At 39.3% G+C, this 12,725-nt stretch overlaps 1 protein-coding gene across 1 annotated transcript in view; it reads left to right on the forward strand.

Moving 5' to 3' along the window:
* Positions 1-4,773: 4,773 nt before the first annotated feature.
* Positions 4,774-12,725, forward strand: part of LOC106917176 (sortilin-related VPS10 domain containing receptor 2) — a 36,088-nt gene continuing 28,136 nt past the window's right edge. Inside the window, exons 1-2 of the mRNA XM_088015982.1 lie at positions 4,774-4,833; positions 9,550-9,668. Coding sequence (XP_087872108.1) covers positions 4,809-4,833; positions 9,550-9,668 — 144 coding nt within the window. The 5' untranslated portion in view covers positions 4,774-4,808. The remainder of the gene's footprint in view (positions 4,834-9,549; positions 9,669-12,725) is intronic.

Raw genomic sequence — 12,725 nt, forward strand, 5'->3', positions numbered from 1 at the left:
AAAAAAATTAAGTTAAAAAAAAATTCTAAGATTTGTTTCCTTTTTGCAATTTTTCCCAACTTTCTGAGACCACCCCACAGCGCCCTCTGGCAGTCCCCACTCTGAACAACACCACTGTAGAACATTACCCTTCCAGGCGTTTGACCTCTGACCTCTCTTTGCCTTTGGTCTTTCAGGTGGTCATGGTGGGCTCGTCCATCAACGAACGAGACCAGATGCTCTTCATCAGCACAGACGAGGGCTCCTCCTTCCAACGGCAGGCGGTCGCCTTCACACCAGACACTGTCATCTTCCACCCAAAGGAGGAAGACAAGCTGCTGGCGTACTGCAAGGACGGACGGGTGAGGGACGAGGGACTCTGAGACTTCCTGTTTCAAGCACACCAAGTCTGTCCCCGATTCGAAAATCCGTCTTATTGGTATCTCTGTCATGGACTTGGCAGCTGAGCGTTTGCGACATGGCTGTTCTTGTTCACAGCGTGGTGGGAATGCTGCTAGAACAAGAAAATATGAGCAGCGGACAGACTGGCGTGCTGTTAATTTTCTAACATTTGGCCTGATTATATAAACTGCTTCCTTGGGAGACGAACTGAAAGTGAGCAGCACATATTGAGTCGACAATTATCGTGGAAGTAACTCAGGCGTAGAGGGCGTCTCCGAATGCAAGACAATACGTTGTATTCTCATGCAACTTCAAAGCCTCGCGTTCTCATTAGAGGGAAATTGTCAGTTACAGTGCAAGCCTTAAAACCGGCTATTTAACGGTGACAGATGTAGGGCAGGGAGGGATCCTCAGGTGCTGCCTAATGAATGTACACACACACATGCACACGCACACACACACACACATCCACAGCTAGATAATAATGTGGCTTCATGGCTCTGAAAACGTCTTCAGATGCTGTTTTAGTTCCATACTCTTTGTAGCCGGGAGGCATTGCAGTCGCTCAACGACCGCACCGCACAAGTAGAGACCCGTCTGTGTGAAAGGCTCTGCGCTCCTCTATAATTGAGACCTTGTGTCATGCTGGTTGTGCCTGATATCAGAGGCTGACATTTATAGTTTATCACATTCAGTTGTTCTAAGTTCATGAGGAATAAATTATCGTCGTTGTGTCTTCATTGACGATAATGTGAAACCGGAGTTAAAATTCTTGTTTGACATATAAATACTTGACGTATAAATCTGATTCAGATCGCCAATCATCATCATCATACATATAGTGAGTACAATTTTCATACGATGTAGATTTGACTTGCAAAGAAAAAATAATCTTTTGCTACAATCATTTTAGGCCTTTGTACTTAAGTCTGGATGACCAAAGTCTTCAGTCTGGTGTATTGGTCTCAACTAGCCCTCATTTTGAAGGACAGTTCTGTATACAGAGACTTCAGTGTCCATTTTATTTGTTGTTTTATTTATTTATTGTGGGTATTTAAAATGTCTTCCAGTTCCAATGTGAAATGTTCATTAGAAGATAAAGTTAATGGATCTTTGAGAGGTTCCACTTGCATTACGATGCCATCACCAATATGTTACTTGGAAACGGTCTCAAAACTACAATAACATCGTTTATCGCAGTAACTTTTGGGAGAATTTATCGTCCAGCAAAGTTTGTTATTGGTAGTTAAAAGCTGCACTCCACAGAAACTGTAAACCACAACTTAAAAGTGGTGCAAGTGGAATCTCAAGTGCCACAGCTAAATAAATGTCTCAGTGCAAAAAAAAATTTCTTTCAGGCTCTTTCTGCTTCCTAGAATTGAGTCCCGTCGTGCAGCACCGTTCCTCCAAATCACCAGCAAGACTCTCTGACCTTTTCTTCTGAGTTATCCGAGACATCTTTACCAGTTCCTTCAACCTCTTGAGTTTACTGGCTTGATTTGGCAGAGGCAGATTTCACTCTGAGCCTTTCTAACATGGATTAAGCTCTTAAGAGGAAAGGATTTAGTCCTTTTGGTCACTACCCGTAGCGCCTGACCTGCAGTCAGAGACACGAAACAACATGTAAATATGCAGTTTACTCATTAAGTTCAGTTCTTGTGTACTAAGTCTTGCCTACTGGAGTTGAGACTTGGTAAATTTCTGACTTCGCCTCAGAAACATCTGGAAACGTCCTGAACAAGGTTCTTCACACCAACCACTTCGGTCTAGATTCAGCCACCTAGACTGTGAAGCAGCTTTTCCCCCATCGAAAGCAGCCCGTTACTTTGTTTCCACAATGTTTTCTGACTGAGTCCTCTTCACATTTATGGGTAAATAAATGGCACAAAAAAGGGTCCAGGCTTCTTTATACTCAGAGCTTTAAATATTTAACAGGAAGAGCCTTTAGTGACGACATATTTCACAAAGGATAACTCACATGTTCAGGTGATTATGAGAAATGAGGGTAGGGAAGAAAGGTGAGGTTTAATGAAATGGTAGTAAATCTTTGTCAAAGTCGCACGATAGAGAGAGCTCTGCGCTCAAAACCTTTTCTGACTTTAATTATATTTCTTTAGATATCGAGGACAGTATGAAAATCGATAGAATTTCATTATAACCACGATCAATGGTTCAACCAACCTGCATATTACTACCAACACACTGTCCTGAGCATAGTTCAAGAAGTTTCAAACACACACACACACACGCGCACACACACACACACACACACACACACACACACACACGCACGCATGCCCACCACACATGCACTTTGCAGTCCTCACCTGTTATGATTAATAATTAATTGAGCTCAATCTTGACTTGGTGAACCATGAAATTCTGTAGCTTGATTGGATGATTTTTTTTTTTTTTTTTTTTTTTTTCATATTCCATCCCATCAATTTAACCTCCATTGTGAGCGATCCAGCTGGTAATAAGCTGCAGGTTATGGCCATGATTAAAGCTAAACGCACTAAGTGTTGGGTTTTTCTGTCTCACTGTTTTCTCGTCTCCAGCTCTTCGCTTCAACCGATCTGGGCCGCAAGTGGACTTTACTTCAAGAGAGGGTGACCAAGGACAGAATCTTCTGGTCAGTAATGCCTTATTCTCCTAATAAAAAAGGCACAAATTTATACAGTAAAAATACATTTTCATAAATTTAAGACTAAGTATCAGGCCATTACATAAATGATTTGTAATTTTACAATAACGGAGGAACCCTGGTGTAGATTATTTGCGTTACAGTTATTGACCATTAACTGAGAATTTGTCTGGTTCTAAAGTTAAAAATAAAAGAACTTTTAATGGACTGTTAACACTTTTAAAAGATGTATACTTTAAAGAAAATCATTTCAGAAGCATTTAATTAATTTGCCATTGCTTTTTAAGATAAAATGACAAGAAAGTAGCAGAAAATGAGGTCTCAGATTGTCAAGGTCGCAACTGTTCCAGAAGGTTTTCGATCTTTCTGAAAATTATGTTGACAAAATACACAAGCCTGTTTTATTTTCGGCTTAAGAAAAAGCTCTTTAAAAAAAGAAAAATTATTGACAGAAAACTGGAGAGTGCTTTGGTCAGCTGATGCATTGTTCTCTTTAGTTACAGCTGATCTGAAAAATTCCCAGATCAGCTGTATTGATTAAAATGATTGTATTTAATGTTTAAGTGTTATTTCACAGCATTAAAATGAGCCCTAATTAAGACAAAGGCATATTAGATCAAATACATTTTAATCATGAAACCCATTTGATTTATATAAAAAGAAATGGAACTCCTTTTAGCAGTCTGATGTTTTTCTTCCTTCTATACACCCTTATATGGTACTAATTGCTCTTTAATTGTCTATATAAGAAAAGTAATGATGTTTTAACTCTCCATTAAACTACAGAGTTCTAATCAAACGTGCTGTAAATTTTACACATCACCAAAGGGCTCAAAGAATGAGACTGAAACTGTATTTAACTCTGAGTGTTTCAGAATGACATGGAAGCTTCCTTTTTTTCACTTTCCCTTAAACTAAAGCTTTATTTATTTACTCGGGCACCTTGGGGGCTGGAAGGCAGTTCACCAGCATGCTTTGATGTCCTCATTTATGACTCAGTTTATTTATTTCTCATATATTCTGCTGGGATGACATTATTACAGAGTTTTAACTATTTTAAGACAAATACAAAAACAAACCTGTCTTTAGTGTCTTATGTTATAGATGCTATTTGCGTGGTTAGCATTACTAGCTCTAAACAGCAGTGTGTTTTCACTACGTATTTAACTCGCTGATTTCCAAAACATTGCCAAATCTATCATAACAGACAGATGTTGAAAACCTAAAGGCATAAAGCAGTGCTACGTTGCTGCTATCCCTTCAGCTAATGTTAGCTGAATCAGCTAAGATTTGCTTCTTTAGCAGTTCATCAAAAAGTCCCCAAGGTGAGAACAAGTTGATGTTTTGTAGCAGATGGCTCCTTTTTATACCTGAAACAATCAGACAAAAAACAAAACAACATAAAACTAATAAGCAAAAGTTTGTTCTTTGTCGTAGCACCCTAAATGAACAACTGATGTGTAGGAAGCATAGCTATACTTCTAAAAGCCAGTTAAACACTAAACTATCGCTATACCTAAATCATTCATTTTGTTAGCTTCGTTCAATAACAACTTTCACACCAAAGAGTGGAGTTAATGTGACCTGGTATTGCGTCACCATTCACCAGTCTGGAAAATATCTGACTTTGATAAATCTCTGATGCACTACTGTGCATACATACAGTATTTGAATGACGAACTAACATCAAACCAAACGATCAGAAACATTTCATAATAATGGAATTCCTCTGTGTGTCTTTAGGTCTGTATCTGGTGTGGATTTGGATCCTGATCTGGTGCACATGGAAATGCAAGATTCAAGTGGAGGTACTGCGATGATTCTTTTATTTATTGTGTTATTTTCACTTAGTGGTACAACACAGGTCGATATGTTCCACTACGCCATTTTCTGTGTTTAATTGTAAAAGTGGGTTATGCAACCAAACCATATCTCACAAATCCTTCAGTTGTAGCTTCACAGGGAAATGGTTTAGGATAGTAAGATTATGGTGGAGCTTCTGGCGACACACAATGCTGTCCGTTGACTAGATGACAGAAAAACATCACTGCTTGCGACAAGTGTGAGACATGTTGGATCATTTATGATGGCTGATGGATCAGGCGTTTGGCTTTAACCCTTCCTGTCCAATGAAAGACCAGCTGGCAGTGGGAACACTCTCCTCCTTTCAACGGCTAAACAGCCAGGTCCTGTCTACGACGCCACAACAAAAACAAACTCTTCCAGATGCTCCAGTTTGCGTGGAAAGTGTGAATTTTTAAAAACATTTCTGGAAAAATATCGACGAATACGAATCAAGGACAAATTTTGAGAAGCACTAAACACGACAGATTATCTCCACAAACATTGCTTGCTGTGCCAGAAGAAACAACGTATCCCTGTCACCAAAAACATAAGTTGCAGTGATTTATTTATTTTTTTCAATGTATGTATAAACCTCGTAGCCATGACGATGACAATGGTGTCTAATTTTTTTTTTTACTTGAAAATTCTCAGTATGGTGAGGAGATTTTTTTCTTAGACAAAATAGCATCTCAAAGAAATGCAGCAAAGTACAAGGGGCTCGAAGATGCCTCAGAGATCAACTCCACCTCAAAATGAAGGTTTTATGTAAATGCACACAATAAAAATAATTCATGTGAAATATTCACGGAAAAGTGTTTGCTTAATTTCTTCATTCTTAGACCCAAAAAATAAAGTTAGCAGACACGCCAGCATACAGTTGGTACGATTTGAGTAGTACCAACTACTAATTACCTTGGATTAACTACCTTAGTCTGCTTATTTATTTTTCCCTGTGGATGTTCTCAGTTCCCAAAACTGTGTGTGGTGAGTTATTCTCTGCTCCAACCACCAAGTCAGCTGTTCAGTACAGCTGCTAGAAAAGATAAGTGATGATAAATGTTGGACTGATGTAAATGGATGCGGGGGGGAGGGGCTAAAAAGGGCTTGATTTTGTAATTCTATGTTCTGCGTCCATAAAATGACCAAACAGATAATCACATTGGCTCAGTGATGGGTTTGTGATCTCCTCTGTGAGGGCAAACATGGAAGCATGCATGTGAGATTGTAAATGTCCAATTGTGTTTATCCATTATTTACAAAACCCTCCAACTATAAATGAACCTGAAACAGGCAGATTCATTGTGAATGGCAGCCAAAGGGCATGAAAAAGCTGTTTTTAAATGAATACCATTTACTGTTTCTTCATTAAACTGCCCTGTAGGGGAAAAAAAAAACAAAACACAAACACCTCCCAAAAGCCGAACCTCTTGAGGAGAGTGCTGTGAAATCTGTCGGCCTGAACAGGGACCGCCTGTCTTCGGCGAGGAAGGAAGAGGAAGAGGACGTCTGTGCGGGCCGGGTGCCCAGGCATGGGATTGCTTCCTGGGACTACGAGCAGCGCCACATGCTCCTCCTGCCTCTCTCTTTTTCGATCCCCTTCATTCGGTGCCCAGATAGATGCCGAGTTAAAGCGGGGCCGGGGCGACCAGGCGTGCAAAACCATTCTGTTCAGTCCACCTCTCGTCACATGCGGCGGCGCCAAGGTTAAACGCCGAGCGACAGCGAAGGACGCAGAGTCGAGGGGATCTTTGCGAGACGAGGAACGGCGGGCCTCCGGCCGGCGAGAGGGTACGGGACTCCAGAAGAGATCGGCGCCGATCGATTGATGGATGAGCCATGTGTGCAACAGGGTCTTACATGGAGAATAACCGTGTGTGTGTGTGTGTGTGTGTGTGTCATTAGGGAGACTAATGTATAGGGAAGCATGTGTAGATACATACAGGCCTAGAAACACCGACCGACACAGAGATACCTACACAAACACACATTTCCCTCAAGTCTAGATGTTCAAACAACCAGTTTATTAGACAAAAAAAACAAAAAACATCTAAAATCCTGTTTACTTGTCCTCTTACAGTTTTCCCTGGGATAATATCTCAGTTGCTTTGGGGAAGAACAAATATGCGCGCTCATTACCCAACATGAGCGCGCTTGCAGATGTGAAAGGACGGCAAAAAGGCATGAGGAAGTGCACGAGCTACTAGCCGGAATTGAACACTTAGCCCGCCGTAATAGTTTTTTAATGAGTTCCTCGCCATATGCTGCTTTGATTAAATGTCTGGGCTTTTCAATAAATTAGCCACTCCATTTGTTACAGCGGACACCTCTCCAGTGTCTCAGGGGGGCGCCGGTGGGGGAGGGCAGGGTACAGTGCCAATAAAGAGGGCTGACTAGGTGATGCAATGTAGACTTTTTTTTTCACCCTGGAGCTAAAGTCATTACTCTGATTGTCCTTTCCTCTGCTTTTATTCCTCTGAGAAACAATGCTGCCACACAATGTATGATGTCACCATTAAAGTACTTTCCCTTAATGGAGGAGGTCGGAGAACCAAAGAGAACCTTCCAGAAAAAAGGCTACGTTTGAAACCGTATCAACAAGAAAGACATTGTAATACCTAATATCCACCAGCAGGTGGCGATAATGCTGACGTTAAGTACTAGCATCAAACGAGATTCTGAATTGCTATATTGGCGGTAGGCTAGCTAGCTATTTCGCAGTTAAAAATTCTTCCAAAAATAAATGCAGTTTGTTTTCTTTGACGCTGTTTAGCGTGTTATTACTTGTTCAGCTTATACGTCAAGTAGCCGTGTAACCATAGACCATAGAAGAGTGGACGCTACCTTGGCTTTCATGTGTACAAGTGAGATATCAGCCATATTGTGAGTGGAAAAATCTTCTTTGAAGATTTTTCCACTCCCCCCCCCCCTGCATATATTCATTTATTATCAAATGTAAAACAGTACGTGCTGCTGGCTCAGCAGATAGAAAATAACATTTGTTTGTCTCTGATGGATTTTTGGTTAATATATGTTTCACTTTTACTTTCTCAAGTAAGAGATGTGATAATTCATAGCAATATTACTCAAAAGTAAATGTATGATTTTTTTTTTTTTTTTCAAATTTACCCAAGTATAAAAACCACCTTTTCTTCTATGTAATATTTTTTTTCACAATCTCTCGAGATTAAGTTTACAAAAATGACTCCAGGAAAGGTTGTTCTTAAAAATCCACTCTGGAAAGCCATTTTAAACATCTCATTTTTCTTTCGTAGTGTTATGTTTCAATTTGGGCAGCAGGGGGAGCTACACATAGTCTGTTTGGCACAAAATCTATGGTTCTGCAATATCGGAGTCATGTATGAAAACACACATATGACTCATGAACACCTGGAGGCGGTTCAATGAAAGGTTCATCACCTCAAAGCAAATTCAATTATTTGGCTTACACATGTACAGAAATTAAATGTGAGACCAACAATTTAAAACGGACAGCATAAAGTTGCAAGAATGTTTGTAACTTTGATGTAAAAAAGACTCGTATCAGTGGCTGAGTGTGTAAAAAGCTTCCTCCCACTGCAGAGGTCGGAAGTCCAGACTCATCCATCCCATTGAAATGTTACATTGTACCAAACCTCACACCTGTGTGGGTGCATGAAGACTTAGAATGGGATAGTATGCTGTTATGTGTGTGTGTATGTGTGTGTTATCATTTTTTTCCTCCGCTACCAGCTTGTCCCAGCCTCTGAATAGGATAATGTGTTGATATTGCTGATGCAGCTGCTGGATTGAAATTCAGCAGTGGGTGAGCTCTGCAACAGGTGCTAACCTCGCTGTGTCTGTCTGTGAGGATTAGCTCCCCCCCCCAGGCCCCCGGCCATTTGGACGCTGCAGCGGCCAGATTTCCATGGAGAAGCTGTCAGATCTTATGGTGTTTGGACAAAAAAGATGTCTCAATTTCTTTTCTTTTCCAACTCTAACACTCTTTCATTTTTGCGTCACGCTGTGTGGAGCCTCCTCTGCTTTTTGTGTGGCAGGTTTACAGTGAAAGCTGAAGTCTTATTACTATTCCTTCATCTTTGTTTTGCTCATTTAATATCACTTGAATGGCTACTTGTGGGGCAACTAGAGTTTCTTATATGTTTTAAGTAGCAAAAATCTGCAAATATCCCCTTTAAAATTCTTTTAACTGCTTATTTTAATAGTTAAAACACCAAACACACCTTAATATGGATTAATGGGCTCAGTGGAAACTGACTTGGCACATAAGCTAACATTTCCTGTCTTCCTTGGGAGTACAGTCAATCAACTGTAAGAAAAACGAGTGGCGCTTTTCAATTGGCTGCGCTGAAAATGCCAGCCAATAGCGTGTTATTTTATTAAAACAAAAATAATTAAAATCCAGAGCAGATTTTTAAGAACAATAATTATTCATGGAAGTTTCCATGAATAATTTGGATTTTTGTTCCACAGAAGAATCAGCAAATTGCTGAATCCACAAATACTGTGAACAGCAAATCGGAAAGTCTTAATTGCTACGGAATATCCAATAATAATAATAATAATAATAATAATAATAACGGTTGGCTAAATATTCAAAATAGACATAGAAAGGACTGAGTTGTTTTTATTCTTAAACGGTAACCAATGTTTCTGTCCTGTTCCTTCGTGTCTCTCTGCAGGTCACCTCTACGTTACCTGCCTCATCCAGAACTGTTCGGACAAAATGCTGACCGCCCAGTTTCTGGGTAGAATCGATCACAATTCGCTGCTGGTGCAAGATGACTACATATTTGTAAAGGTAATTATGACCAATAAAGGATTCATCTATAACAGGACATGTTTTCCATTTTCCAAATGAAATATTTACCCAGTGGACCTAGTAGTTTCTCATCAATGGTAAGGAAGTGTTGGCTTAAAAAAAATTAAGTGTACCAAGATGTTTGCAGTGGAAACTCGAGCAAAAACTCTTAGATTTTGTTTTCTCAGTTATATCAGCATTACCTGTGTTGATTTTACTAACAAACTAATACGAACACAGCCATCTTTGTTTTAAATAACATATTTTTAAAAAAGCACCTCCTAAATGCTGATACGACGCGTCAGACAAGACATGCATTTATTTTATTAGTAACTTCGTTTGCCTTCAGAGTTGAGCCTTTAACTTTCAGACAGTTTATTTTTCTAGATAAACTCTTCCTGGCCAGATAACTCTTCATGCACTGCGGTGTGCATAAAATCGAAAAAGAATTGCTATTCTGGGATTGTGTGCTGAATTAATTTCCTCTGTAATAGACTTGCCATGCAGTACAGTATACTAAAGCATGCAAACCCAATAAGTGAATCCCATTTGCATGCGATAACAGGAAGATATACATGTGGTACGGCAGAGCGGAGTCCTTGTAATGAGATGAATTGGTCATATACTGCTGGGCTGTGCTCCGTCTCTGTGTGTGTCGCGTCGTATGTGGACGAATGTGTGTAAATGTGTGTTTGCAGCACTCGCTTTTGTTATTACTTGTTGGAGTGAATGAAATGCCTTGGAGCAGCAACGTCATGTATAGTTATTCTTCAGAAATTCACCCAGTTCTCCCAGTATCACTCACCCACCACAGGGTCAGATGCGGAGCTATGGCGGGGGCCCGGGTCTGGAGGTGCCAGGGAGGGAGGAATGGTTTCAAGTCGCTTAAATGTCTGATTATAGACGAAGAAAGTGCGCCCTCGCCTGTTGAGAAAGGTGTATTTAATGTTAAAGTTACTTTCCCTCAATGGAATATATACTAGTCAGTCTCAGTGACTCTCTCACTCACGGTTTAGCCGATGTGCTTCCTGGGTAAAAATCAAACGACAAACGTCAACAGTTTCCAACAGTGCAGGTGATACTCGTCAGGGGCCCGGTGATTCGTTAGGGGCCCAGTAATTGGCCCCGCCCCCCCGGCCCGTCGCTGACTTGTTCCGCTAGTGCACAGGGTTATGAGTTATAATCTTAATAACTTTACTTGATAGTCTGGAACCGTTTTCAAATGTTTCCATCTTACCGGTCTGGAAGGAAGTTGAGGATTCCCACAAATCTGTTCACATTTGACCAAGCAGATCTGATGTTTGGGGTTCCTCAAGGTGCAGTGTTGGGACCTGTGAAGTTCCAAAATAGAAAATATAATAAATAAAACCATGAAAGCAGCTTGTTTCCTTGTAAACATGTAGTTTTGACTTGGTATTCCTCAGTCATTACTGTAAACTGTTAGCAGGGCGACTTTAATAAGATATTTAATCTTTTTCATGAAAAAGAGCTTGATTGTATCTGGATACAAGTTCATTATGGAATCCATTTTGCATCTCTTGCTTTAACCTTCAGAGCTTTGAAGAAACAAACTCCTTACATGTAAGAACAGTCATGTAATTATGATGCATTGATTAAGGTCAACAAGCCAGAACTCAGTGGTTTCCTTAGTTCTCCTCTTTACTCCTTTCATGATGCCGTTTGAGTTTTAAAACTTACTGGACATTTTTCTTTTTACACAGAGTTAATTAAATTCTGGAGGTTTCTAATGTTGTTTTTCTGTTTTGTGAATTATTTTTATTGCTTCTAGCCTAATCAAGTTGTGTTACATTTTTACTTTGTGATTCTGTATACGATGTTGCCATATAATTAACAATTACTTTCCTTAATGAACAGAGAAACCAGAGCAACAAAAGAGCCCAAGACGCTTAATTAGCCTCCAGGTTTTTTTACTTAAGTAAAAGAAAAAAAAAAGTTGCATCACAATTAACATCTGTTTTAGTTACACAATATGAATGTAACTCACAGAACAGCCTTTTAATATCAGATATCGATCACAAATATTCATAGGCATGTATGCATTATGTTAGACGCTTAAGAAGTAACTTTAAAAAAGCCCCTGAACTACATTATGTGAATTTTTGTTTGTTCTTCGACTGAACACTTTATCATTATATTATGGAAACATTTGGTTATTTTATCCATAAGTGCCATATGAATCAAAAGAATTAAAAGAAACCAAGCAACTGACTTAACCTTCAAAACTTTCCACACTAATATATTTCGAATCCTTTCCACTGGAACCGAAAGTTCAAAAAATGCCTTAAAACTATCATAAAAGTCAATTTTCAGGTATGAATCAAATCGATGCTGAAAAGCTTCAAAACAGAACAATTTATAGGTACAAATCAAATAGTGGAGACTCATAAATGTTTGTTCTGTATTAAAATAAAACTTGTGAAAAGTGGAGTTTATGAGAAAAAATATGTGCATTTAACTTAAGGTGGCTGTCAGTTTTTACAGTACACAGGACGATATGAAAACGGGTTTTCATCATTTTACTATCGTGGCTTATTGTTATCTTCCTGTACAAAATCAAATACAGCAAGAGAAAATACTACTAACCTACTTCTGCTCAGATATAGATCAGTGAAACAGAAATATCCTGTCAAAAGCTGAGAATAAAGTCTAGTTACACTTAATTGTTTCGCTTCTCTTCTGAAATCCCGTCAGTGTCTCCTTCCTTTAGCCGATTCTGTTTTAAAAACTCGGTCGGTTTCATCGCTTTTTCTTTTCTTTTTTTTTTTTTTTTGTCAAATCGCTCGTTAGCATTTCAACACATCCCCATGCTCGTCTGCTCTTTTCAATCAAAGCCAATGCCTCTCAGCACAGCTCCTAAATGAGCTGACAAAAATTCAGATTTGCTCAAACAAGAGCGGAAAGAAACAGAAATAAATTCCCCTTCTGTAGATGCTTTCAAAAGCATTTAATTATCCATCAGATGCAGAAAGGATTTTAAAAGATTTACCGTTAGCTAAAAAAAAAGACAATAAAAGAAGATGACCGGTGATGTACAAG

The sequence above is a fragment of the Poecilia mexicana genome, unplaced genomic scaffold (assembly GCF_051168715.1).
Source record: "Poecilia mexicana isolate PSO_F unplaced genomic scaffold, ASM5116871v1 scaffold_18, whole genome shotgun sequence".
NCBI lineage: Eukaryota > Metazoa > Chordata > Actinopteri > Cyprinodontiformes > Poeciliidae > Poecilia > Poecilia mexicana.